The sequence below is a fragment of the Balaenoptera borealis genome (genome assembly GCF_965194805.1).
Source record: "Balaenoptera borealis genome assembly, chromosome: 1".
NCBI classification, from domain to species: domain Eukaryota; kingdom Metazoa; phylum Chordata; class Mammalia; order Artiodactyla; family Balaenopteridae; genus Balaenoptera; species Balaenoptera borealis.
The window spans coordinates 177,572,815-177,600,118 of record NC_138860.1 but is presented as its reverse complement, the minus strand read 5'-3'; the positions used below and the strand labels follow the sequence as shown (position 1 = coordinate 177,600,118).

The 27,304-nt window shown below is 58.6% G+C and overlaps 1 protein-coding gene across 16 annotated transcripts in view; it reads right to left on the bottom strand.

The window, feature by feature from the left end:
* Positions 1 to 292: 292 nt before the first annotated feature.
* RAP1GAP (RAP1 GTPase activating protein) overlaps positions 293 to 27,304 on the bottom strand; it is a 65,933-nt gene continuing 38,921 nt past the window's right edge. For 2 of the 16 annotated variants that reach the window (XR_014233452.1, XR_014233454.1), the window contains exons 4-26: positions 23,354 to 23,389; positions 22,277 to 22,324; positions 20,985 to 21,023; positions 20,313 to 20,498; positions 17,023 to 17,126; positions 16,668 to 16,746; positions 16,244 to 16,297; positions 15,063 to 15,146; positions 14,760 to 14,860; positions 14,497 to 14,626; positions 13,285 to 13,440; positions 12,748 to 12,819; positions 12,050 to 12,136; positions 11,483 to 11,620; positions 9,518 to 9,649; positions 7,486 to 7,563; positions 6,401 to 6,510; positions 5,322 to 5,435; positions 3,628 to 3,751; positions 2,520 to 2,622; positions 2,038 to 2,172; positions 1,725 to 1,766; positions 1,253 to 1,348 (exon numbers count right to left, since the gene is read on the bottom strand). Coding sequence is in view for 8 of the 16 variants with exons in the window: in XM_082351166.1 (XP_082207292.1) it covers positions 1,046 to 1,348; positions 2,038 to 2,141; positions 2,520 to 2,622; positions 3,628 to 3,751; positions 5,322 to 5,435; positions 6,401 to 6,510; positions 9,518 to 9,649; positions 11,483 to 11,620; positions 12,050 to 12,136; positions 12,748 to 12,819; positions 13,285 to 13,440; positions 14,497 to 14,626; positions 14,760 to 14,860; positions 15,063 to 15,146; positions 16,244 to 16,297; positions 16,668 to 16,746; positions 17,023 to 17,126; positions 20,313 to 20,498; positions 20,985 to 21,023; positions 22,277 to 22,324; positions 23,354 to 23,389 (2,304 nt within the window). In the remaining 8 variants the exon portion in view is untranslated. Of the gene's footprint in view, positions 1,349 to 1,724; positions 1,767 to 2,037; positions 2,173 to 2,519; positions 2,623 to 3,627; positions 3,752 to 5,321; positions 5,436 to 6,400; positions 6,511 to 7,485; positions 7,564 to 9,517; positions 9,650 to 11,482; positions 11,621 to 12,049; positions 12,137 to 12,747; positions 12,820 to 13,284; positions 13,441 to 14,496; positions 14,627 to 14,759; positions 14,861 to 15,062; positions 15,147 to 16,243; positions 16,298 to 16,667; positions 16,747 to 17,022; positions 17,127 to 20,312; positions 20,499 to 20,984; positions 21,024 to 22,276; positions 22,325 to 23,353; positions 23,390 to 23,844; positions 23,870 to 25,846; positions 26,094 to 27,304 lie in introns of those variants that run through there. The other 14 variants (XM_082351169.1, XM_082351168.1, XM_082351171.1 and 11 more) reach the window with 13 other exon arrangements.

Below are 27,304 nucleotides of genomic sequence, written 5' to 3'. Positions count from 1 at the left end.
AGTTAAGAGATGGTGGCAGGACTCCAGTCTAGGTCTGCCTGATTGGACCTTCAAAGCCACGTTCTCCTCCCTGTGGAGAGGGGAGCAAGGTGGAAGAAAGGGCAGGGCCACGGGGGGGAAGCCACAGCTGGTGGTCATGGAGCCTGCGGCTTGGCCCTGGAGGTGCTCGCAGACCCAGCTGCTCTGATTCGGGGGTGAATAGGCTCTCCCCCGCCACCACGGTGCCACTGAGATCTGTCGGGTTGATCCAGGTGGGGGGGTGGGGTCACACGAAGCCACATCCAACTCGGGGTACAATAGCGATAAATAGAATTTATTTTGTACAACTGTTACTGACATACACACGGCCATGGGGGGCTTCCAAAATGGGTGTTGGGGCCGGAAGGCTGGCCTTTGGCGTGGCGCCTAAAAAGTGTGGACAGACACACACAAGGATGTGGGCTGTGCCTGGCTGCCCCCTCCATGGTGGGTGAGGGTGGCGCAAAGGTGCGGCCCGTAACTCTAGGCCAGCTGAGACCCCTCGGCCCGGCGTGCCCAGGAGCTTGGGAAGGCAGGGCTTAAGCTGGGTGCTGGCTGAGGAGCCAGGTAGCTCCCACTTCCCCCACAAGCGGGTCACTCGTCTGTCGTGGAGGCAGTGGACAGGGCATCGGCAGATCTGTGGTAGAGACTGAGGGTCCAGGAGGGGCAATGGGCACAGCCAGCTCCCTGCCCCTCGGCCCACCGGGGCCCCAGGAACCCCAAGAAGCAGGGTAGGGTGATGGGAGGTCCCTGGGACGACAATCCTCCATTCTGGGGCAGACGCATGGACTCACAGCCTTCAGTGACCTCTGAAATAATCTTGTCCATTTATAGCAGAGGCACCCAGAGAGGGAGGGTGATTTGCCCAGAGAGGGAGAGTGATTTGCCCATAGTCACAGAGCAGAACCCAAATCAAAAGCTAGGACTTAGGACTCCCAGCCCAGTGCTCATTCTACCACACGTCACACCCCACGGCCTCCATAGTAGGCTCTGTGTGCACTGAGATGTCTCAATCCCCCCTTCCAGCTCACTCCCCCTGAGTCCAGAGGAGCACCCAGGGGTGACAGATGAGCCAGGCCTGGAGTCCTGTTTCAAGTGACCACTCCCTGCCCCAGCCAGCCCCCCAGCCCAGGGGGTGGGGATGGTGCCAGCAGCTTCCCCACTCCCAGGTCTGGATGGCTCCACCCTGCAGAGACAGCCCAGACAGTGGGCCAGGAGGAGGGTTGGGGAGGCTGGGGGCAGCCCACAGGCTGGTGCTGGCCTCGGGGGCAGAGGTCCCGTCTGCCTGGATTTGACACAGCATCTTCACCTTGTGCTTCTGCGGCCTCATCTGCAGGGTAAAGGGAGATGGAGGCACCATGAAGCAGGGGGACAGATGCAGAAGGGGCCCACCCTTGGAGTTCCAGGCGCTGGGTCTTTCCATCCCACTGGGAACCCCCTAGACCCCTCCCTCCCAACAATTCCCAAGTCCCTTTCAGGCTCCAATCAAATCCTCCCAGAAACTCATGGGCAGAGGTGAGGCAGCATTTATTAGCCCCATTGTACAGATAAGGAAACTGAGGCCCACGGTCACCTAGCAACTGAGTGGCAGAGGACTCAAACCTAGATACATAGCTCTCACCCAAGAGAGGCGACAGAGGAAGAGAGAGAAGTCGGCCCACCCCCACCCTCTCCCCACCAAACAGAAGCTGAGGGCTGGCACTGACCTGCTCAGTGTCACCTTCAGAGGGGCATCCTGGCTAACAGCCCTGCACACAGAGAATGGCGGCAATGCAGGTGACAGGACAGATGACATGGGAGACACATGCAAGCAGAAGTCACTGGCTGTGCCCAGGCTGGACGAGCCCAACCCCTCCAGGATTAAGGGGGCCCGTTGGTCCAGCCCCCATCCCTGGGGACCCCTGGTCGCTTTGATGCCTCTCTCCAACAGCCAATCCCCTCCCAGGTAGGGCTCCCCACAGGGCCAGGCTCCAGGCCACCTGTCCCCACCGTGGCCAGGGCCCTGGTTGCTGTGCGTACCAGCTGGGGCATGTGCTGTTCAGATGCTTCCAGCTGGATCTTGATCTCGGGACATGCAGGGTCCCCCGACTTGCCGGCGTCTGGGTGGGGTGACCGAGAGGGGCCTGGGGAGGGAGGCAGGAGGGAGCCACCTCACTGGCCGCGGGGAGGCACCAGGGAGACGGGGGCATGGATGGGCGGTCGGCACCAATGCTCCCCAACCCCACCGAGCCCCTCCCTCTGGGACTCCCACCCTTAACTCCCTTCTTTAACCCCCTCCCCCATCATCCTCCAAGGCCTTTCTGGAAACCACCAGCCCTCCAAGCCACCAACCGCCTTAGGCTGGATGACCAGCCCACTGTCCCCATGTCAGGGGCAGTCCCATCACACACCCACCACCTGGGGCCTTAGAACTGCTTTTGACCCTCTGTGCCCAGCCCTGTCCCCTGCCCACCACGAGACTGGCCCTGCTTGTGGCGGGGGAAGCTGGCCCTGGCCAGTACCTGGGGAGCTGCCCCCACTTGTGGTGCTGACACTGTCCTCCAGCCACGTGCTATAGATGAAGGAGTCCCGCTTGTGGGGCGTCCCCGAGGACGAGACACTCTCCTGGGGATGGGGGAGGAGAGAAAGAGGGAGGTTAGCCCTTGGCCATGGCACTGGCTTGGCTCCCCTCTCCCCTCCTCACCGCCCCCTCGCCGCTGCAATCCACAACCCCCCACCCTTGCCCCCCTGCTAAGAGGATGAGGGCCCAGCAATGTCTGCCCCAGGGGGGACCAAAGGAGGACAGAGTGGGAACAGACACAGACCGAGGCGCGCGCATGCACACGCACACGTGCGCTCCCATTCATTCATTCAGCAAACATTTATTGATGTTCTCGTGGGCCAAGTCACCGAGAGAAATCAGGAGAGGTCTCAGCCCTCCGAGAGCTTGAAGTTGAGAGGAGAGACAGGCTGTGAAGAGACTAGTACAATTCCAGACTAGTACAAGCCCCACAGGGCAGGGCCTTGGTCTGCACTGTCCCCTCTGCCCATGCAGCACCTGGCACGGGGCGTGGCAAGGAACAGCGCTCGCCGAAGGACTGTTGAGTGAAGCATGACAGACAGGTTCCAAGGACAGAGCCCAGGGTCTATGAGAGTGTAAAGGGGGCTCCTAACCCACCCTGGGACCAGGAAGGCAGGCTTTCAGGAGGAGGTGATATGAGGCTGAGTTTAGAAGGATGAATATGAGTCAGTCAGACAAAGTGGGAAGGAGGAAGCAGGTAGTGCTCCAGACAGAGGAAATGGCATGTGCAAAGGCCCAGAAGTAGAGTAAGCCTGGTTGGTTTGGGGGACTGCAAAGGAGGGCAGAATGACTGAAGCGGTAAGAGACGAGGCTGGGGAGGGAGGGGCTAGATCTTCAATGGTCTCAGAGATTGGGCTGTGGGGGGTACTGGGGAGCCATGGAAGGCTTTAGAGTAAGGGAAGGTCAGTCTGCATTACTCCTTTGGGCTGAGTCCCTTGATCACAACTCAACCACACCCAGCCTCATGCTTCCACCCAGAGCATCTCCAGGGACCAAAGAGCACCCCCTTCAGGCCGTTGTGGGGCACCTCCCCTCCCTGGGCCTCTCACCAGGCCTGTATCGTCCCCGTCCACACCCTCTGCTTCCTCCACGACGCTGGCGAAGCTGCTGGCACTGGACGAGGAGCGGGAGAAGTCCTTCAGCACTTCTGCTCTCTGAGCTGCTGTCTCCGCTCTGCCACAGATAGCGTCCTGTCAGCCAGCATCCACACTGGGCACCTCCTGGGCCAAGACCCCATGCCCCTGCCCTCCTGGCCCAGGGCGGCCCAGCCTGCAGCCAGCCAGGTGCCTTTTTGGCCCCTTATAGCTCCCTGGGCCTCTGAGCCTCCCCAATGCCACTGTCCTTCCTAACACGTGGATCCTATCATGCCCCTCCCCTACTCAATACCCTCTTCTCCTGGATCCCCAGTGCCCCAGATAAAGTCCAATTTCCTTGGCTGGATGTTCAATCATAACTATTAACAACAATACTGCCATCTAGTGCAGGTTTGCTCTGTGCCAGGCACTGTTCTAAGTGCTCTTACCCTAGTTATCTCATTGCTATCATTATTAGACCCATCTTACAGAGCAGCAGACACCGAGGCACAGACAGGATGGGCACACAGCCTGAGGTCACGCAGCCATAGGTGGGAGAACCGGTAGGACCCAGGCCTTCCAACTCCACAGTCTACTCTCTTTTAACTCTCTCACAATTTTGTCCCATGCTCAGGGCCTTTGTGTCTCCTGCCTGGAGTCTCACTCCTTCCCTCAAATCCCAGAAAGTAAATTCACCTTTCAAAAACCAGCCAGGGGTCGCCTACTCAAGGAGGCCCTCCCTGATTCTTCCTTGCTGTGGGAATGACCCTCTCTGCTCAGCTTTGTCTCTCCCTGTCCCTGTCGCCCTTTCCTGCTTCTCTGTTCACCTGCCTGACTCTTCAGCCCAGGCCGGGTCCTCTCAACAGCCCCCTCACCCCCGGCAGCCAACACAGAAGGGGCTCAGCCAATAAGCACTGAACGGAGGGACAGCCTCCTGGCTGGCCTCCCTGCTTCTGCTCCTGCCCCCACCCTCAGAGCCTTCACATGGTGACCACAATCAGCTTGTTAAAACACCACTACCCCTCTTAACTAAAATCTTCCAAAGCCTCCTCGCCAGTCTCAAAGTTCTCACATGGCCTTCAAAGCCGTGACCTAGCCCCCACCCGCCTCTCCAACCTCATCCCCTCCACTACCGGTGTCTGCCTGGGCCCAGCCTCACTCATTCAGCTCCAACTGCACCAAGCATGCCTCAGGGCCTTTGCACTTGCCGTGTTTCTTACCTGAAACCCTCTTCCCTCTGCCATGCCACTGTAAGTCAGACCTAACAGGGCTGACTCCTCACTCAGCTCCCAATTTAAAACCCCTTGGTAGATGTCTTCCCTGAGCACCCACCTAACGCCCCACCCCCACCCATTCTTCATCATATCCTCTGCTTTATTTTTCTATCATCACTATCTGCAAGTAGCTTATTAGGTTATGTTATGCTGGACTGTCAGCTCCACAAGGCAGGGGCCGTGTATGTCCAGCTCACTGCTGTCTTGCAGAGCTTGGCATGCACAAAGCGCTCAGCGGGTGTGTGTCAAAGGAGGACCGAGGAGAGTAATCAGGCCCCCTGACGCCGTAGTAGGGCTGTGTCAACACTCCCGGCAGGCCTGGGCCCAGACAGGGGGTAGAATGAATGGGCCCACCACACCCAAGCCCCCCGGCTCAGCATGCCCCCGAGCCCCAACCTGTTTTTGGTCGTGGGCATCTCTGGGGAGCTCTGAGTGGATGAGTTCTCCGACTTGGGCTCCTGTGAGACGTGCCCGCTGTCTGGGGTCTTCTGGCCAGCCGGGGGGCTCTCCCTGCGGGGCACATGGGGGCAGTGGGGGGATTCAGCACCAGGCCTGGCATCAAGCGTAGAAGGAGGCCCAGGTGGTGAGAGGAGGTCATGGGTGCCTCCTGCCTCGTACCCACACCCTACATCCTCAGGGGCCAGCCCCAGAGCAGTCCCTGCAGCTCCTGGGCTGGCCTGGCCAAGGAGGGGGCAGGTGCTGCAGGAGCACCTACTTAAGACCCTGTTATGGATAAGGAAACTGGAGTCCAGAGATGGGAAGGAACCTGCTCAGGGACGCGCAGCTAGGACATGGCGAAGCCAAGACTCGAACCCTGGATTCACGGGATTCTGGGCTCTCTTGCCTTTGAGGACAGTGCCAGCTCCACTCCTGAGGCCTCAGTGTACCTGCTCCCTGCTTCACATGCACTGCACACACTCCCGCAGCAGCCCCATGCCGTTGGTTGTGCTCTTATCCCCATTTTTCAGATTGGGACAGTGAGGCTCAGAGAGGTACAGTGACTTTCCCAAGGTCACACAGCCCCAGTGTGGTGGAGACAGAACTCACACCCAGGAACTATCCTCTGCTTCCCGGAGGCTCCCTGCTGGTAATACGGTGTGCTGTCCACACCCCGCCCACACAGATGCACTTACAGACCTCCACGGACCAGGCCTCAAATCCCAGCTCTGCCCCTCACCAGCTGTGTGACCTGGGCAGGCCCCTGACCCCTTGACCTATGGCTCCTTGATGTGCAAGGTGTGACCCCCTGGGAGCCGGCAGAGCTGGGACTGGATGATAGCGCTTCATGTTAGGTGACAAGCTGGCCCTGGTGCCTGACGCAGAGCAGGGACTTGACCATGTAGCTGTCACTGGTGGGGACAGAGGGGGAGAAGGGTGGGAGCTCCATCTTGCCTGCTGAGCTTTGCCACTGAATGGGGGTCGGGGGGAGCCAGAGGAGACGCAGGACGCCATCCCACCCCCTCTGCTGCACCCACCTTTTCTCCTGCACCTCCTGTATGTTCTCAATGCCGATGGCACTGCTGCGGCGTGAGCCGAACGGGCCCGACTTCTTCCTGGTGGGGCTCTTTCCAGGGACAATCAGTGACTGCGGGGAGAGGTCCCAACTCAGTACCCACCTGCTCCAGGAGCCCCCGTGCCCCCCACATGCCACCCTGGGGCCCTGCTGCCCAGGCCCTGAAGCAGAGACAATGAGCAAGAAAAATGAGAGAACTGTCCATCTCCAGAGAGAACCGTCCTAATTTACAGATAAGGAAACAGGCCCAGAGAGGGCAAAGGCCCCCCTGAGGTCACACAGCAGGTCTGGACCCAGCATCTTAGTCCAGGAGAAGAGCAGAAGCCTGAGGGAGCTGGACAGCCACTCTGGGCTGGGATTGGAGGAGGCCAAGTCCTCAGAATGACTGCTGCCTCTTTGCCCCCAGGACTTCATGGGACCTGCAGCCTACGGGCAGTGGGGAGAGAGTGGGTGAGGCAACCCAAGCCCCTGCCCCCTGCTACACCTCGGAATCTCCAAACTGGCTGGGGGAGGTTCTGGCCCAGCAGTTGAAAGACGCCCTCCGGCCCAGTTTACACATACACTATGGTGGGATGCCCTAGGCACCAGAAGCATGTCCCCCATTTCTCTGGGGAGGCGGGAAGGTGGGCCCCATGGAGGCACAGATGGGCAGAAACCCCCAGGCCAATTCATGGTCGGGACAGGGAGTTAGGGCAGAGGAGGGCGATGGCACTCCATGCAGAACCGGCGATATTGGGGGACGTGCAGCTGGATAGAGGGTCTTTAGGTACCAGATCCTAAAGGCAGGGACTGGGCCAGAGTCCCAGGGGCCAGGGCAGGGCCAGAGCCCCTGGTGGGCGGGGGGGGGGGCACTGGCACTGGCACAGGTGCCAGGCCCCAAAGCAGGTGCTGAGTGCCATCAGAGCTTCTGGCACTCCATCCTGCCAGCCCTCGGGCCTGTCCCGGGGGGAGGGGGGCAACGTCCCCAATATGGCCTCCGTCCTGAGAGCGAGCAGAGAACAGCGCGTGCAGGCAGCCTCCAGAGCCGGCGGCCCCGCGGACGACAACCTCTTCCACGGTTCCTATGCCTATGGCACTGCCCCGGCGTCCGAATCTACTCGCACTTTTCCCAGGAATAAGCAATGACTGGCAAGCAGCAGAGGGTGGGAGCAGAGAGAGAGAGAGAGAGACAGACATAGAGAGAGTCAGAGAGACAGAGATGGCGGGCGGGGGAGGCACAGAGAAATGAGACAGGGAAAGGAGGGAAAGACAGACAGACACAGACAGGGACAAAGAAGAGAGTGGGGCAGGGGATTGAGAGAGACAAGGCCGGAGAAGGGAAGGAGAGAAGAGGTGGGAGGAGACACAGAGAGAACAGGGGAGAGAGATTGACAAACAGTCACATGAGAAGGGGTGCAGAGTGAAACACGGAGAGACAGACACAGAAATGGACCCGGGGAGCAAGACGGACAGAGACGGAGAGGGAGGGGCAGGCACAAAGGGAAAATCAAGGGCGAAAACAGTTCGAAAGAGGACGAGAGGGAGTAAAAAGACAGGTGCAAGAGGACAGAATACACACGTGCAAGAAGGTGGAGGGAGGCAGGGGGTGGAGGAGGGGAAGAGAAAAAGGGAAGGGAAAACAAGGAAAGAGGAGAGAGCGGAAGGAAAAGGAAGCAACATGAAGAGAGGGGACAGTTGTGCAAAAACAAAAACAGAAATGGGTCTGGTTACTGCCACGGTGGGTGCTGCTGGTCTGGCCCTGTCCCTGGGGCCCCTCTACAGCCACCCACAGGAGGCTGGGCCACTCTGGCGGGGAAGGAAGGGAGTGGCTAGTGAATTGGGGTTGGAGGAGAGTGGGCCTGCTCCTCCAGTGACAGTGGGCTTGGTGACTGCTGGAACACAGAGGACTCGCCCCGCTTCCCTGGCCAGGTCAGCCCATGGGGCAGGGGTGGGGTGGAGGGGGTCCCTCCTGCCACATGACACAGCCTCACAGCACTGAGCACAGGGCTTGCTTGGCATGCAGCAATCAGTCAGTAAATGATGGGTGGGTGGGTGGATGGATGGATGGATGGACAGACGGATGGATGGAAGGACGGGTGGATGGAAGGAAGGAAGGAAAGATGGATGGGGAAGGGGCAGCAGAGCGGTAGGTGCAGTGCTGGGGGGTGACCACTGGGCAGCGGAAAGCAGACTGGCCCACAACTGAAGGCCTTATTCATCCTTTGTGCCCAGCACACCCCCTGAGTATTAGCAGCAGAACCCCACAGAGCCTGGCAGACAGTAAGTAATCACACAGTAGGTGCTCACTCAGGAGAGGCTCGCACAGAAGCCCAGGTCCTGACACACAGTAGGTGGGCACAACCACAGAGGCCCTGGCACGTAACGGGTGCTCACACAGCTCATCTCCTGACACAGAGAAGGTATTCACTGATACCCAGGGCTTATCACAGCAGTCCATTTCCTGACACATGGTGGATTCTCATACAGCAGCTCAGGGTTGGGCACACAGCAGACACTTACAGAGTTAGGTCCACGCAGTAGCCCAGGATCTGACATACAACAGGTGCTCACAGAATCTCAGGGCCGGGCCCACAGTAGATGCTCACAAGGTACATGTCCACACAGCAACCTGGGTCCTAATACACAGTAAGTGCTCACACAGCAGCCCAAGTCTAGACACACAGCGGTACCCACCAGCATCTCAGAGCCAGGCATACAGCAGATGCTCACACAGAAATCCAGGTCCTGACACACAGTGCGTGCCCACAGCCTGACACACAATAGGTGCTCCCAGAAACTCAAGGCTTGACAGGAGGTGTCCATACAGCAGCCCAATCCCCAGCATATGACAGACAGTAGGTGCTTCATAAGGAATGTGACACAGAAGCTGCCCCAGAACAGACACAGCTGAATAAGGGGCCAGGAGGTGGGGCGGGCCGAGGAGCTGGGGAGGGGGCTGCAGGCTCTCAGCATCCCAGTGTCACAGCCTGGGCACCTGACCCCATGGAGAGCAGTGGCTAGACCTAGCCTAGAGCCCAGGATGAGCCCTCGGACAGCAGGGCAGCGGGGGGAGGTGGGGCCCCTGGGGGAGGGCACTCACTATTCCAGCCGCTTTGGCCAGGTCCGGGTTGTTGGGTGCAAAGCTCCCGCTGTGGCTGGTGGACACGGTGTTGGGCTTCTTGTTGCTCAGCCCCATGGCATCCATGGACTGGCTGCGGCTCCGGATGACCCGCTGCGAAGGTGGAGGTAGGGGTTTCATAAGGCCTCACCCCCTCGGGGAAACCCAGGAGCCACCAACGCCACTCTCAGTGACCCCAGGAAGTCCCTTCCCATGAGACCACACAAGAGTCAGGTCCACATGTGCCAAGGGTAGTGTGGGCCTTGACTCTGCCACCAACTTGCTGGGTCACCTTGGGCAAGCCACTCCACACCTCTGAGCCTCTGAGCCTCATGACCTGTTGTGCAGTTGTTGTAAAGACCGCGGAAGACGCTGGGTCATGAGCAAAAGCGTGCACAGAGAGACCTCCAGAAACCCCAATTCCCTCCTTTTAGCGTCTCTTAGGGCTTGCTTTCCTCCTTGCTTTTCTTCCCTCCCTCCCTCCCTCCCTCCCTTGCTTTTTTCAGTCAATCTGCACTGAATGCTCACTTCAGGGCCGAGTATTTTACATTTGCTCTCACTCAATCCGCCCAGGAAGCAGGCACTGCCACCAAGCCCATTTTACACGTGATGAAACTGAAGCAGAGGTGGGTCTGGAATCCAGATGCCAAACCCAAACCCTTGACCGTGGGCTCCGCTGCCTCTAAGAAAGTCTGTAACTTAAGCCCGGTCCACCATCCAGCACTCACCAGATGTGGGGTCACTGGAGCCCCCCCCTCAGAGAAGACACCCCAGGTCCGTGTTCCTCCCACCCACTCCCTGTCTCCAGTGAGCAGAGGCAGGGCTCTCTTCAAGCCTCTTTCTCAAAGACGTTCTGTTCGCCTCAGCCCAAGGCAGGCCTGGGCAGCTGGGCTAATCCTCTTATGCAAACCCACACCTCCAGCTTTGTGGCCTGCCCTGGGGTAAAGATGAGGCCCCGCCAGCCTGCTGGGCACCTGGAGGATGGGCAGTCCTCCTCCTGTGGGTGGAGGACACAGTGGCAAAGAGGCCACCGCTGGGGACCTGCAGCCCTCGGGGAGTCCAGGCCCTGTGGGGGGAAGAGGAACTCTCTCCTCCTCTGCCTCTCACTTTGGATGGTAGTTGCTGAGGTAGATGGGCAGGGCTTTGCATTTTGCTTCTTAACTTAGATTACACTGATCTAACTGCTTCACAAATAATTCTCAACAGTTGTATGAGGTAAGTTGCCATTACCCTAAACAACAGATAAAAAACCTGAGGCTCAGAGAATGCTCAAGCTGGTAAGTGGCAGAGCTGGGATTTGAACCCAAGGTGTCTGTGCTCTCAATACTAGGCTAAACCAGAGATAGCCAGGGTGGGTCACACGGCCTAAGGTCATGCAGACCAGGTCCCTCTCCTATGGCCTCTCGTTCACGTCCCTTCCCTGACCTCTGTTTCTTTCTCTCGGTCAGGACAGAGGCTTCCTCCTCTCTTCTCTGCCTGCTGACCTGGGAGCCACCACCCTTGGCACCAGAGGGCTCCAACCTTCAGCACAGCTCCCAGGCAGACTCCACCCCCAAGCTTAGGCCCCGCCTCCGACCATCAACTCCTCCCCCAGCCAGAGCCCACCTTACAACTCCCAACCGAAGCTCTACCCCAGGCCAAGACCACACAGCCCCCCCAAGTCTAAGCCCACCCTAAAGCCCAGGTCCACCCAGAGGCTCACCATCACCCAGACTCTACCCCAGCTGCGTGCCCACCTAGCCCGAGCTCACGCCTATTAACTCCACCCCTGACTCCACCCTGAGCCACGCCCCCACCCGACTCCACCTCCAATGTGAGCTCGCCTCTAGCCACACCCCCACACCTTGTCGCTAACGGCATCCCCCGACTCTAGCCCAACCGCGTGCCCAGATTCCAAGCCAACCACATCCGTCCCCCTCCGCACCCAGGTAGACCCCTGCTCTTCACCTTGAAGGACTCGAAGAAGCCGCCGCCCCCGCCGCCGTTCTCCATCTTGTCCTCGTCGCCACCCAGGCCCATCATGGACTGGCTGTGGATGTGCAGTTCCTCATAGAGCGTCTCCAGGAGGGCGGCCCGTGTCCGCTCCTGAGGGCCAGGGCGGGGCCGTTAGGAGAGACCCCAGGGATCAGCCCTTCTTCCCACATTTGCAATCGCGGCCACCTTCTCTGAGTGGGAAGTGGGCGTGGGCTCCAGAAGCCTAGACGGCTTCCCTCAGGCCCCTCCACAGCACAGGCAGCCCCCAGGGCTCGACGTGGCCCCTCAAAGATCTGACTTCATGTCCCCACGCCCCTCCTCCACTGCGTCCTCTGTGCCAGCCCGCCTACCTCCAAGACCCTCCTGAGCATTCCTTATGAACCCTTACTTCCTCTGCCTTGACCCTGGCGCTGCTCATCTGTAAATCTGTCCTCCCCCAGGCAGCCTTCCCTAAAGCCAAGGTCTGAACATAGCTTTTCTCTCCCCAGGGACTGAAATTCTAGGGGGTGGGGGGATTCAACCCCAAGAACGCATACTCACCTCCAGTTTGGCAAACTTCTCTGCCTTGTAGCAAGCATATTCAGCATTGATCAGTTTTGTCAGCAAAAATTCCTGGAACTCAGGCCCCTGGGAGCCCCCATCGTGGAGGAGAAGAGAAAGGGGGGTCAGGCGAACACAGAGACAAGGGGCTGGGGCTCCTGAGCCACGCTCTGCTGGGGCCTGGGGGCTGCCCTCTTCACTCCCAGAAGGGCATCTCCTTGGGCTCAGCCCCCCAGCCCAGGCACCTGTGAGCCCTATGCCCTTCATGGCTGCCCACCCCTCGGGAGAGCTGGGTTGGGGTCTCCCACTGCGTCAGTCTGGGGGATTGGGGGGGGCTGAAGCCAAGGCTCAAAGTGAGGGCTCCTGAGAGGTGAGAGAGGTGTGTGCCCCTCTCCCCAAACATTTTAGAAGAAGGTTGAAATTGTCAAAAAGACAACAGAAATGAGGAAAGGCCACAGAGTCTGCTATACAAAATGTAAAACAATGATATAGTCTGTTCTGTGACGTTGTAAAATAAAGTCACAGTTTTTATCAAGATGAACAGAAAAGCCAGGCCCCAGCTGCTCAGTTAGGGGAGGCCGGCTGCCCTGGCACACAGTGGGGCTTCAGGACCTCGTACAGCAGAATGTGCACCCTCTCAGCCCCCACCCATTTAGTCCTGCTCTGCCCATGACAGGGGGCTGGGGGCTGCCCCTCACCTTCCTGAACACAGCAGGGTCCGGGAGGGGTGGCCCGAAGAAGGGCACGTCGTCTCTCGCAGTGACGGAGACCTGGAAGGGAGGGCAGCTGTCCCCATGGAGTCCCCACACCAGCCAGAAACCACTGACTCGCCGCCCTATCCTGCCCTGTGCTGGGCACAGGGCTGCTCCTTGGTGGGGGAGGTTCAGTGACTGCCGATTGGGTGGGTGAACCCCAGGATTTCGGCTCCTCCATCCTTGGTCCTGAACTTGAGAGGTGGGAAGGGGTGGAGGGTCTCAGGAGTCATGAGGATGGAGAAGAAGGAGGAGGCTAAAGGGCGGAGGAGGGTAACCAGCCTCTCTGAGGGGAGGGATTTCAGGGAGCAGAGAGGGCAGGATGGGACTCCTCCATCATCAGAGCAAGAGGGGGGCTCAGAGCCCTCCGGACAGTCCCCCTATTTACAGTTGGGAAAACTGAGGCTCAGAGAAGCCTCACAGTGAGTGAGGGTGGGGCTGGGATGGTGGCTGATGCCCTTGGGAAGCTCCGAGATCACCCACCTTGTACAGGGGGCCATCGGGGCCCCCACTCTCGGCCTGCACCACCACATAGGCATGCAGAAAATTGGATGCAATCATGTCCGGCACAAAGGGCGTGTTCTCGTCCTGGAAGACCACAGCCACGATGTCATTCCCGATGTGCCGCTTCCGCTGCAACTGAGCACAGGGCCACAGCCTTCACCACCTGGCCGGGGGCCCGCGGAGTGTGGGGAGGGTGCCCGCAGAGGTGCAGGGGGCTTGGGGTAGGCAGAGGGCATGTCTAAGGAGTTGCTTCCCCCCAAAAAATGTGGTGAGAAACTTCTTAAAATTATTTTCGTTCTCTTGGAATCCTGTGACAGATGAGAAAACTGAGGCCAAGACAGAAGTGACTTGCAAGGCCCTACAGTGAGTTAGGGGACTTGAACCCGGGGCTCTTGGTCCCCAGGCCCTACCTCTCACCCTCCTCCTGTCTAAATACCCCAAACATGGGCCCCTCTTGAACAAATAAGTTCCACTCAATATATCTTTGTTGTTAAAATGAACAGAGAATCTTATTAAAATAAAATTAAAAGACATTAAAAATAAGGAATAAACATTTCCATTTTTCTCACATGACCCCTATATCCCCCTGTACCCCTGGAGTGGGGGCATGAGGAAATAAGGAGGACAGCCCTGCAGGAAGCTTAGGACAAGGTGACAAATTTCCAAGTTCAGCTCCAGGAACATGCCTTGCACTTCCTCATCACCAGGCCTTTGCAGAAGATGGAAGCTATTCTTTCCCCCGGAATGCTCCTCCTCCCTCTCCTACCTCCTTTGCAGCCTAAAAGTCACTTTATCTTGAAAGCTTTGCCTGACTCCCACCTCTGCCCAGTCTAAGTGCCCCCATGTGACATGACAATAGCCTTCATTTCCTGTAAAAATACTCGCATTTACTGAGCTCCTGCTATGTACCAGATACTGTTCTAGCCACTCTGGGTGCATACCCTCGTTTATGCTCACCTATAAGGTAGGTGCCATTATTATCCCCATTTCACAGATGTGGAAACTGAGGCTTTCACAACATTGTAGTAGCTTGTCACCCTGCCCCAACTAGAGGCCACAAGTTGGGGGACTAGATCATTTCCATCTCTCTATCCCAGGGCCCACTGAGTCTGGTGTGGTGGACACTGAATGGGTAGGTAAGTGGGGGACAGGAAGACAGGTGGGAAGCAGGTGGGTGGGTGCCCAGGCTACCTGCTGGGCGTCCCCTTCTGTGTAGGGCAGCTTGGTGGACACGTGAAACATGATCTCCTTGTTGCGGAAGTTGCAGTACACAGACTCGGTCCCCGTCTGCCCGTGGGTCACGTCCAGGCCTCCTCGGAACCTGCCCCAGGCCCCCCAGGCCACGGCTCAGTCTCCAGCCCCAGCCAGGCCTCCAGGGGGCCAGGACGGGGGCTCCCTCCCTGCCCAAGGGCATGGGTCGGATTATCCTCTGCTTGTCCCACCCCAATGCTCACCCCTTAAAGTCCTGCAGTTTGACCTTCTGGCCAAGGAATTCGAGGAACTCCACGAAGGCGGGGCTCTCCTCGTTGGTGCTGAAGAGTTCTTCCTCGGAGGTCTAGGGATGCACAGAGGGCAGAGGTCATCGAGCTGGGCCTCCTACCCCCACTCACACCCAGGAAGGCTGGAAGGGGGACCTCTGGCAGCCCCTGAGCTCCTGGGAAACTGAGTCCCTGGGCAGGTGCTCTCCCTGGCAAAGGTCTGAGGTCCCAGGTACATGGCCAGATGTGTGGGGGGCAGGGAGGAGGAGGTGAGCACACCTGCCCAAGCTTCTGATAAATGACTCCGAACTTGAAGTTATTGCTGATGACATGCTCGTCGAAGGTCACAATGAGGCGGGAGGCCTGCGGGGACAGGACGATGGGTGAAACACGCTGCTTTTTCAAGTTGCCGTTTATTGCTCTATGTGCCAAGCGCTGTGCCAGGCACTCCACATGCATCCACTCATTTCCTCCTCAGAACAAGCCCGTGAGGGAGGCACTCCCGCGGACTGCATCTCACGGATGAAGACGCCGACATTCCGAGACCTTAAGGAACTGACTTGCTAAGGTCAACAGCTGGCAAATGGCAGAGCTGGGACTTGAACTCAGGTCTGTTGGATTCCAAAGGCTAAGCGCATTGCTCCTGAGTTCTGCCCATAAGCTCCCGCCCCTACTCCGCTCTAACACCCAACTTGTTCCCCGGCTCTTCTGTAAAGCCACCTCATCATTCTAGAACAGGCCGAGTCCCACCAGTGTGCTGTGGGCCTTGAGCAAGTTCCCCTCCTCACCTTGGGCTTTCGGTAACTGAGAAGCAGGACCTGATTTCTGAGGCCCCTTCCTTCAGGCGACCTTTCCTGGACCACCTGCCCTTCAGCGACCTCACCTCACTCTGGAATTCAGTCAGAGCCACAGGTTGTACATGTCTTTCAGGGCCCACCGCTTTCCAGAAACCCCCTGGCTCACTGAAGACAGAAGTCCCTCCCCTTTATCCCACATTGTCACAGTGTCTCAAACCCAGCACCCAGCACCAGAGCTGCAAGTGCAGCTGCCGTCTGTGGGGCGGCACCTATGGAGATGCCTGTGTTATTCTCTCTCCCCAGGTCCCCTGTGGGGTCAGAAGGCAAGACCAGTGGAGCCTTGGCTCAGGAGCACAGATTACCCTTAGGAGGGTCCCCAAATGGCACTGAGAGTTTCCAGAGGTAAGGAAGGCTCGCCTCCAAGGAGGACAGCACTAGGTTCAAATGCAGGCTTCCTTATCTGCTGTGCATCCTTGGGTAAGGCACCAACCCTTTCTGGGCCTCTGGTTCCTCTTCCACAAACTGTGGACTTTGCAGGGTTATTGTGAGGTTTAAATGAGAGAACTTAGGAAAAATGCCCTGCACACAGCAGGTGCCCAATAAATGCTTGGTCCCCTAGTTACCCACCCACTCCCAGTGAGCAGGGCCCAGATCCAGCCATACCTTGGGGTAGAGCACAGGATAGAATCGATCCACATTCACATCTTCACACACCAGCTGTGGGAGCAGATAAGGGAGGGCCTGAGGGTGGGGCCTCTGGGCCTCCCTGGCTAAGGTCTGGGGGGAGGACAGTGGAGGACAAAGAGGGGACAACCAAGCCTGAGGCAGGCTCACTGTCACTCAGAATGGGGTACAGAGAACTGGAGCCCCTGTCTCCAAAAGGTGCTCTAAAGAGTGCCCAAAGCACACAGCCAGCACGTGGGCATCACGGGAACACGTGAGCGGCAGGACCCTGGAGACAGGCCACAGCAGGCAGGCCAGGATCTGGGGCTAAAGATGAGGGTGTGCAAAGGTGAGGCTGCAGCCCAGCTCTGTGCCCACCTGGGGCGTCCACGGGGGGCTCAGCATGAAGGATCAGAGGCCTCACCTTTGCCATCTGGACCACGTTGGGGAACTCAGTGAGGCAGGAGATGGGGATGACGTCATGGTATGTCCGGCACTTGGTCCTGGGAGGAGAAGACCCATGCTGAGGGGCGAGGCAGTGCAAAATGGAGATGGGAGCCCCTCCACACCAAGTAAGACCAGAGAGGGCAGACCCCAGGGAGGTCCAGAGGTGATGAGGTGGTCAGGCCTGGCTTGGGCACTAACTTGCTGTGCAACCTCAGGCAAATCCCTGGCCCTCTCTGGGTCTCAATTAGAAGAGTGGGTAAAATGAGATGGGCTCTCAGATTCTGAGACCACAGCCCTCCCTGCTGTCACAGGTCCCCTCACCCCACCCTCACCTGAGCAGCAGACGCAGGTGTTCCTGGTCCCCGATGACATCATACTTGAGTGAGAAGACAAGGTGGCCCAGGGCAGTGTCCAGTGAGTAGTAATTAAAATGCTCCTGTGGTGGAAGGCGGGGGCCAGGGGAGAGGGTGAGGCTGAGCCTGAGGCTCCCAGAAACCAGACCAGAAAGCCAGCTCACCCCCGGATGGGGGTCCTTCACCGAGCAGCAGGTGTCCGGGCTAACAGCACTATCTGCCTCAGAGAGACCTGCATTCAAATCCCAGCTCTGCCACTTGCCAGCTGGGTAACCTGAGAAGGTCACCTTACCTTTCTGTGCCTCAGTCTCCTAGTCTATCAAATGGGAGTGAGGCCCACTACCTTGTGGGAGGGTGGCAGGCACTGAAAGAGATAGTGCCTGGCGCAGAGTAGGTGTTCTCTGAATGTCTGTAGTAACCTTGGCTCTCTGGGTCTTCAGCAAAGTCAGGACCACATCTGTACCTGCATGGCTGTCTCCCAGCCCCCGCCCCTCTCAGAGCTGGGCACACAGTAGGTGCTCAATAAAAATATGTCAACTGACTGATTGGTCAACTGATTGCTCTGTGGCCCCTGAAGCCAGGGCCCATGAGAATCAGGAAATGAAACATCTCATGAACACACTGGCCGGCTGACTGAGCCGGTTCCTGCCCTCCTGCCTCACCTGGGGAAGACGCAGGGTGGGGAAGAAATGCTCCCGAGGGCCCAGGGGAACTGCAGCAGGGATGGCACCCCCAGAGAGGAGCTGGCAGTCTGGCACCTCCGGGTGGGGAAGCCCCAAAGCCAAGAGCCGGAAGTGCCAGAAGATTTCACCCCAGCTGGCCCTGGGTTCCCCTGCCAGCCCGGCCCTGGGAATGAGGCTGGCTCCTCAGCCACACCCACCCCAGGAGTCATCGTGGAAGGAAGCCCTGTTTAAATACAAACAGCTGTGCTCAAAGGATGGGAGGAAAAAGATGTAGGGGCCAGGGGACATGCCCCACAAATCCACAGCTCAGGGGCAGTCTGCGGGGACCTGGGGCAGAGTGATGGAAACCCCCAAAGGCTTGGCACTATCTGCACAGAGGGAGTGGCAGGCTCTTGGCAAGGAGGTCTGCACCGAAGTCCTCGGGGTGGGGAGTTTCCCCAGACCCCCCCTGGCTGGGCCCAGAGAAGCCCAAGGAGAGTGGGCTCAGGGTCCCAGTGGGTCAATGCCAAAGTCACCCTAACTTCCTCCCTCTGCCAGAACAGGGCCCACTGCTTCCCCAGCACCTCACCTGGAGCCGGGAATGGCCTGGCCTCTCTGCCAGCCCCTGGGGCCCCTCCTCTCTGTGCTGCCAGCCTGACCCTGGTCATCATGCCTCCTCTAAGACCCCCCAACCTGTACCTCTTCCAATCCCCCAGTGCCCAAGGCACCACCTTCATTCTATCACTCACCACTCCTTCAGCAAACTTTTCTGTGCACCAACCATATGCTAGGCCCACATAGTCACCCAGGCCCCACCACCTGCCAGATCCAATTAAGAGCCTCTGGACAGTGGGTTCCGGGGATGCAGGTCTCTCTCCACCCACAGGTGGAATTCCCTGCCCTGTTCTGATTTTGTCCCCAGGCGATGGCTCCTGAATCTGAGCCTGCTGGTTTAGTCTCAGTCACCCTGTCCCCCCCACCTTAGCACCAATACCCACCAGCATCAGGCTAATGCCCTGGGCACAGACTGAGCTCGCACAGCTTCCCAACACCCCAAGGAGTCACCCCTCCTCCCAGCACCCACGAGTACACGCACACACGCTAGAAACGTGACCCCTCCCTTAGTGTGTCTTAATGGAAGGTCAGCCAGAGCTATGTCCAGTTCCTAGCTCAGTAACTGTGTGAACTTAACCAAGTCGCTTTATCTCTCTGAGCCTCAGTTTCCTTTTCTGTAAAAATTAGGATGATCCTGATCTCACGGAGTAATTATGAAGATGTAATAATAACAGCTAACGTTTACTGAGTACTTACTATGTGCCAAACATGGTTCTCGATGCTTTTATCATCCTCATTTTTACAGACGAGGAAACAGGCTCAGGAAGGTTAACTAACTTGCCCAAGGTCACACCATCAATAAACAGAAGAGTCAATAGGCGCACCCCGGCCACGAGACTCCAGAGCCCACGCTACATTCCGCCACCTCGTTTGTAAACTGACACAGAGACAGCACTCAGCATGGAACATGGCACGTACGAGGTCCCAGCGTGTGACCTCCCCTCCAGCTCCCACAGCCTCGCCCAATAGCTCCTGCCTGGAACGCCATCGTCATCGGGTGACACTAGGACAGGTCATTACTGGGCAGGGTCCCAGCTCTGGGACAGGTGGTGGGGCAGGGGTTGCACCAATCCAGGTCACACCACGGAATTACTGTCTTCCCCACCTCAAGCTGCCTGAGGGCAGGGCCTGGGTCTGTTTTGTTTGCTGCTCTATACCTGGTGCCCAGAACAGGACCAGGTACACAGCTGGTGCTCATTACTTGTTCACCCTGACTGAGCCCTTACTTTGTGCTGGACACCATTCTAAATGCCTCACAAACACCGTCGCATTAAAGGCACGAGGTGGGTATCATCACCATCTCCGTTTTTACAGATGAAGAACCAGAGGCAGGGGCTTCCCTGGTGGTGCAGTGGTTAAGAATCCGCCTGCCAATGCAGGGGACACGGGTTCGAGCCCTGGTCTGGGAAGATTCCACATGCCACAGAGCAACTAAGCCCGTGCGCCACAACTACTGAGCCTGCGCTCTAGAGCCCGCGAGCCACAACTACTGAGCCCGCGTGCCACAACTACTGAAGCCCGCGCACCTAGAGTCCGTGCTCCACAACAAGAGAAGTCACCGCAATGAGAAGCCCGTGCACCGCAACGAAGAGCAGCGGTGAGCCCGCATGCAGCAACGAAGACCCAATGCAGCCAAAAATAAATAAATTTATTAAAAACAAAAAACCAGTCTCCCCATCTTAAAAGAAAGAAAGAAAGAAAGAAACAGCGGCACAGAGAGGGTAAGTGACTTGCCTGATGTCCCATGTAGTGACAGAGCCAGGATTCAAACCCTGGTAGAGTCTCTGTTAACCACTATGCCATAACACTGCCTTTTGCAATAAATGTTTGTTGACTGAATGAGTGAATCCACTACGCATGCTCCCTGGACTCTGCGACAGCCAGCCAGCCCAGCCCACGGTTCCGCTCCCTCCCAGGCCCAGCCTCCCCCAGGGCTGGGCTGTGACCCACTCCCCACCCAGCCCAGCCCCCCAACACCAGCAGGCCACACACCTTGCCAAGAAAGTGCCTGCGGTAGATGCGGGCGGTGGGGTTGCATTCCAGCTTCACCTTGGCCGTGGGCGACTGCAGCGGCTCTGTCTCCGGGATGCTGGTGATTTCGTGATTGGTGCCTTCAATCCAGTAGCCCCCAAACTGGGGCAGCAGGATGAGGGGGAAGGGCCCTTCTCGCCCCAGGACCTGAAGGAGGACTCAGCTGAGAGCCACCCACACTGCACGCCACTGGGGGCCCCAAGATACCCCCTGATTCAGACCTGGAGCCACTTCTGCCATGGCTAAGGAGTACTAGGGTACAGCCCAGAGCCTATGTGGGTCCCAGGGCTCATATCCACCTCCTTCAAGGCACTTGCTCCAGCCCTTTTCCTCCCACTGCAGGCACAGACCCAGATGCACAGAGCCTCATGTCCCAGTCTCAAAGGATGGGAGTGTGGGGACAGGTAAAGCTGAGAGCATGACGTTGGCCGAGAGGCTGGCATATTTGGCTCAGAGGCCTAAGGGTTCACATGGGCTCTGAAGTCTTGGGCTTGTAAACTGAGTCTCCAACACCCAGAGCAAGGCCTGTGGTCAGGCTCTTGACAAGGAGGAGGGCCCGGGTGTCCAGACTCCCTGAGGGAGTGCCTCCTGGGCTCGGGATGGAGATGGGCTCAGTGGGATCCAGTCGGTTACCTCGTGGACGCTCGGGTAAGGAATGTAGTCCTCCTCCGTCTGCAAAACACAAGCAGGGCAGAGGCCCAGCTGGGGTGGGGTCCTTACCCTTTACTTCCAGCCTCCCCAGAACACCTGTTGTTCAGCCAGCACCCCTGGGCTGGGGTTGTGGATGGGGCCGCGTCCTCATCTCCCCATCCCATGTGGGCTGACCCCACGAGGCAGGGACTGAGGCAGGCTTAGCTCACTGAGTGCTGGCAGCCTCTTCTGGGTCTCCTGCCTGGGGAAAAGGAGGCTCACTGCGTCCCCAGAAGAAACCTCTGGACCAGTGGTTCTCAGTGCATCAGAATGGCCTGGAGGGCTCATTAAACAGATTGCTTTGCCCCACCCCCAGAGTTTCTTATGCTGTGTGTCTGGGTGGAGCCCAAGAATTTATATGCCAACAAGCTCCCAGGTGATGCCGACGCTGCTGGCCTGAGGACCACACTTTGAGAAGCCCTGTTCTAGACAAAGCATCAGCCTTGTGCCCATGAACCCCACTTTAACCCTCATCCTTGTAGCCCTGGGTCCACTCCCCTAAGCCCAGCCACTGATATTCTTGGATTATTGGGGTCCCAAATCACCAACCATAGTACCGTATGCCTACCTGGAGGGGCTATGCAGCTCCCACCCCAAGAAAATTCCGAGTCTAACGAGCCTCCTCACACCTGCTTTGGTCCCAAGCCTCCTGTTAGTCTCGTCATGAAGGTTGGGGGGCAACGAGGCTACCCCGCCCCATCTCTCCGTCTCTCCCCCTCCCCCTCAGCCATCCCAGGCAGGAGCTACATGGCGAGAGGGAGCGTAAGCCTCCTGGGTCCTGGGTATGAGTCTTCCTGCAACTGCCGATCATAAGTGGCTTCAAGAAAAACCTTTTACAGCAGGCTATCGCGAGGGATGGGGCTTCGATTTTGAGATGGGAAAGCCTGGAGAGGCGGGGTGAGTTTACAGTGGTGCAGATGGGGTGAGGAGGAGCTGGAATGAAGGCCTATAGCAAGGGAGGGGTTCTCCACACCTTAGCCTCCTAGAGGGCAGGGGCTGGGCACACCCTGCTTCCCCCTTGGCCCCAGCACCAGCCCGCAGTAAGACTACTTCACGAAAGGGGGGCGCCGATCCTCCTGGGCTGGCTGCTCGGCTGGGGCAGCGCTTCCCCCACCCCTAGAGAGGGAGTCTGCCTCCCCCTTCCCGTCCCCTCCCATCCCCAAGCCCTTTGGAGAGCACTGCTCAGGAAGCCAAAGGCCCCCAGAAGGGTGGAGTGGTTCCAGGTTCAGACCTACTTTGAGGGGTGGTGGGAAGGAGCATCGCTGTTCATCCATCCTGCTTCCCTGCAAAGAGAAGGCAGCACATCCCGTCACACCCTTCCCATGTGGCTGGAAGCAGCACCCCTTCCAGGTAGATGGTGCTGTGGAGGTGCTCCCAGGGCAGGGCGCTGGCCGCCGGGTTACTCAGGCCTCTGCAGGGCTGGCCCTCCTGGAGGGAACGGGGGCTGCGGGAGGCTGGCAGCAGCAGGGAGGGCTCGGGGCTCTGGTCACTGCTGGGAGTGGGGGCAGGGCCAGTGTGCACGCTTGTGTGTGAGCTGGGGAGGGAGGCCGCTGCATCTACACAGATACGTGTTGTGGAGAGCAAGAGGGAGAGGGAGAGAGAAAGGAAGAGGGAGAGGGGGAGAGAGAGGGGGAGAGAGAGAAGGAGGGGGAGAGGTGGAGATGGAAAGACTGAGAGAGGCAGAGAAACAGGAAGATGGCAGGAGACGGGCTTTGGAGGGTGAACCAACATCAGGAAAGCTCCTGAGGTTTGTTCAAGTCCCCCGGCCACCTCCCAACACACACCCAAGCGAAAAACACGGACGAGGGCCTGGAAGACCAGGGCTGGGGAGTGGAGGATGGGCAGGGGTCAGGCAGAGGGGGCAGGGGCTGCCCGGTTCCGTAACACCTCCCAGGACCTGCAGCCCAGCCTCCGGTTGCCCTGTGCCCTGGCATCTGTCCCTGCCCCCATTCCACACAGGGTCCTGCAGAGCCTGTGATGCCTCTTCGGAGATGGGGGATGGTATGTGTATGTGGGGTGGGTTGAGGCACTGACCCCAACAACCTACACAGGGATGGGAGCTGGAGAGACGCAAGCGGGGCCTGCGCCCTGGGTCACTCAGGCAGTTGGGCACTATCAGTCCCCATCCTCTCTTCCGATCCCAGACAAAGGGCTCTGGACAACGCACTGCCAACATCTCCTCCTGGCACGGTGTGCGAGAGCTCCCGGCCCGTCCTCAGAGAGATGTAGGGCTGCAGATACAGCAAGGGCCCCCCACCCCCAGTCCAGCCCCCTCTATGGCTCCCCAGAACGGGCTCCAGAGCCCACCTCACCTGCATCTTTTCAATCATCTCAAACAGATCTGTGTTCTGCAACAGAGATGGAGAGAGCAGGTCAGCACTGGGGTAGCCCAGCTCATCCTACAAGTCCCCGAGGAGTCTCCACCTGCCCCAGCCCTCCTGGTCCCCCAACTCTGACCAAACACCGTGACCTGTCCAAGCAGCAAGAGGGAGTGGAAGGGACATCATAGGATGGGGCTCTGTGCCACTGACTGGCAGAGTTTGACCAACTGCCCGGTGAAGTCCGCCCAGAGTCCAGCACCCTCCCCAGGCAGCCCACCCCACTCGGTCCCCTTCCCCAAAGGAGGAGGTTGCTGCCTCAGACAAAGAAGGTCTTGACCTTTGGGGAGAGACACACCTCCCCCATGTCACTGCAAGACTGGCAGTGCCCGGATCGGCCCATGGACCCCTCAGAAGAGCCCCAGGTTCCAACTCCAGAGACGAGCCCAGCTGGGATCCTCAGGAGGGTCTGTGGTTCCACTCACCTCTGGAAGGAGGGCCCCATCCTCCCCCCCAAGCAGTGTGGGCTGAGCGTCTGTTGGGGGAGAGAATGCTGGGATGTCCCATTGGCCCAATACCTGTGTCTGAGTCCACACATTCCCCTTCCTCCCTCCTCACACTCCAGCCAGCCTCTCCTGAGGCTAGCCAGGGCACACACAGGGTTAATCCGGGCATCTGCCAGCTGTGCTTGGCAGCTTCAGCCTCTCCAGCGCCAGCTCCCTACGAGCCTTCCTGGAAGGCAGCATCCTTGCCGGCTGGCGGAGCTGGGGGCTGGGCCTGGGAAGCCCCCAGAGTCTCTAGGAGAGCGCCCCTCCCCCAGCACCTCCAAGGCCTCAATTCAGTCGGCTCCTGCTGTCCAGTGGGGGCACTGCCTGAGCTCACACACACATGTGCTATGGGGTTGTGCACCAGGAAACACACACTCCCTCTCTCTCTCTTTCTCTCTCTCTTGCTCAAACACACACAGGCCTGCACACCAATATTTAAACACAGTCTCACTGTACCAAAGAAAGCAAACACACAGAAACCCACACGCACAAACCCACCGGGTCTGTGCACATCAATTCTTACAGCTACACGCTAACATACAAATACACGTGTCAGTGTCCTACGTTACACAACAGCACACTCCCTCACACACATACAGGTCTATGTCCCATAAGAGCCGCACACACAAATGCAAACCCACCCCATGCAGATCTGTGCAACTGCACCAGTAATTGCACACGAAGCTACACGAACGCCACAAAACTACTCTCACATCCGCGTGCCGAGAGACACAATAACATGCCCTCGCGGACACAGGCAGGTATGTTCATGGAAACTGAGCCACACAGCCCCACTGCCATGCACAAGTTCACCCTTCCCCATCAGTCACACTCCCTGTATAACAGACATGACAGACTTGATCCCATAACATTAAATGAGTTTTGAGAAAAAGAAAAAGCATGCAGCAACTGTGGAAGTGGTTAATCGCCAAGGATGACGGGCATTGGTCTGAACCACACACACACACACACACACACACACACACACACACACACACAGAGCTGTCTGTTAAAGATCACAAGACACAGACACCCCATGTGCACACTGTGAGGCCTGCCCACAGAGGCAAAACCCACCCTGTAAAATGCATGACAGGAGTCCACAGGAGATGGTGACCCATGGCCCCTGTGGCCACACCCAACACTTCTGAGCTTGGAAGAGACAATTCCACAGGCAATTAGAGCAGAGACCACAGACACACATCTGCAGTCCAGGTAGACAAACACGCCTGTCAGCCAACACCTTGCACAACAGCAACATCAGCATCTGTGCCTGGGTGAGCCACATAACCTCAGCCCAGCACAGTCCCAGCACGAGTGATACAGGTGCACTGATGTCCCCCAGAATACCCCACTCAGGGTAACATGGCCTTACATGGCCAGGGACAACGCACTGGGAGTCACAGCCACATAAACACTGACACATGGTACTGTCACCCAGAGCGCACACACAGCAACAAGTGATGCCCACAGATACAGCCTCATTAGTGCATCAGACGCTCTGACACATGGAAGGCTGTGAGTGAAGTGCCCCAGGGCGCCAAGCAAAGTTACACTGTGACATTCAGACCCTTCCTAAAGGGGGGAGGGGATGGATGAAGTGGTCCCAAGGCTAGCGCCCACACACACACATCCACACACACGCACACACACATCCACACACACACAGAGTGCCCCTGTAGCCCAGAGCCACAGTGCCACCACGGGCACTCTGTTCCGTAGGCAGCTGCAGAAAGAGCTCAAGGCCTGGGACCCCAGGGCAGGGGTGTGCCCTGTGGCCTCGGTGGCCGTGTGTCAGCCCAGAAGCTAACACACCCTCCATGACGGAGCCTCGCACACCCGCCCTGACTGGGGCAGAGCCTGCCGGGCTCCGAAGAAGTTGGGCTGATCCGTCTCCCGCGGACCCCCTCGGCCAGGCCGCCTTCGCCCTGGTCCTCACCTGCCAGGCGGCCCCAGAGGGCAGCGATCCCCTCCGAGGACGGCCCGGGGTCTCCAGGGGCCGCGGCTGCGCCATCCCGAGCTCGGCCCGGCCCTGGCCCCGGCCCCCACCCCGGCAGCGCTTTAGCTGACCCAGCCGGCTCCGGCCCGCGCGAGCCCCGGCCCGGGCCCCGCAGCGCTGAGCTCCGCGCTCCCGGCTTCGGGCTCCCGCGGCGCGCTGCCTGCGCTGGGCTCGCCGGGCTCCCGGGCCCTGAGGGGGCGGGGCGCCAGGTACGGGCGGCGCGGGACCGGGGCGGGGCTTCGGGGATCCGGGGCGGGGACACAGGAGGCCCCGCCCCCGGTGCGGTTCCCGGACACTGCGCCTGCGCGCTCTTGCTAGCGCGCTAGGAGCTTTCGGCGCGGGCCCTTGAGCCCCGAGGCTCTCCAGTGCACCCCTAGCCTGCCTCCTCTACCTTCCCAAACTCTGGGTACCACGCCTTAGGGCCTCAGGGATGGGCTTCTTGGGCTGGGCTTTGAAGTCGGGGAGGAAGTGGCGGGGGTGGGGGGGTTACCTTGGAGACAGAGGGCTTTTCTTGAGCATCTACTTAATGTTGGACCCTTTGCAAGTCTTATCCTCGCCCTACAACTCAAGAGGTACGAGTGTCATCCCCATTTTACAGAAGAGAAAACTGATTCCAAGAGATAAAATATCATGCTGAAGATCACACAGCTCGGAAAAGGCAGAACTGGGAATCCAGGGAAGCTCTCTCCCCTCCCACCTCCACCCCCCTCTAATTCCTGCCAGTGGCTGACCTGTACCCTCCCTTCCCCAGGCCCCATGCCCATACCTGTCCCTAACTGCCCCTGATTCTGGGAGAGGGAGGGAACAGGGCCTGCCAAGGACCCACACATGGAGAAGACTTCAGCATATGTAGGTTCTAGCTCTGGCCTTGCTTCAACTTGCTGAATAGACCTGAGTGAGTCCCTGCCACCTCTGTAGGCCTCAGGTTCCCCATCTGTAAAATATAAGGCCTCTTCAAGCCCTTCCAGCTGACCCTGCATTGTGTCTGCCACTGTACAGTGTGGGGCAGGGCCTCAGCATCCCCTCCCCAGACAGATGCTGGGAAAGCAGCAATTGCTTCCTGAGCTGTGGCCAACACCAGCTGCTTCAGACCCTGCGGGGCAGGGCTGCCCACCAGCTCAGTACCCAACCTCTCTTCAGCTTCCTGAAGGAGCTGCTGGCAGCTACCCACCACTCTCCATCTCCAGGGCCAAGGCCTCCTGGAAGGAAGGCACCGCACCTTCCTTTCCCCCAGACCTGGCCCTGGGTCAGGCTGGAGCCCAGGAAGCTGGTGGGAACTCTGGAGATGTGTATTCCAGACACAGTGTAGCTTTGTTTTTAATAATTAACAGCAGCAAATATTGATTCACACAGGCACTTCCAGGCCTGAGCGCTTCCGGGCACCCATCGAAATGCAGC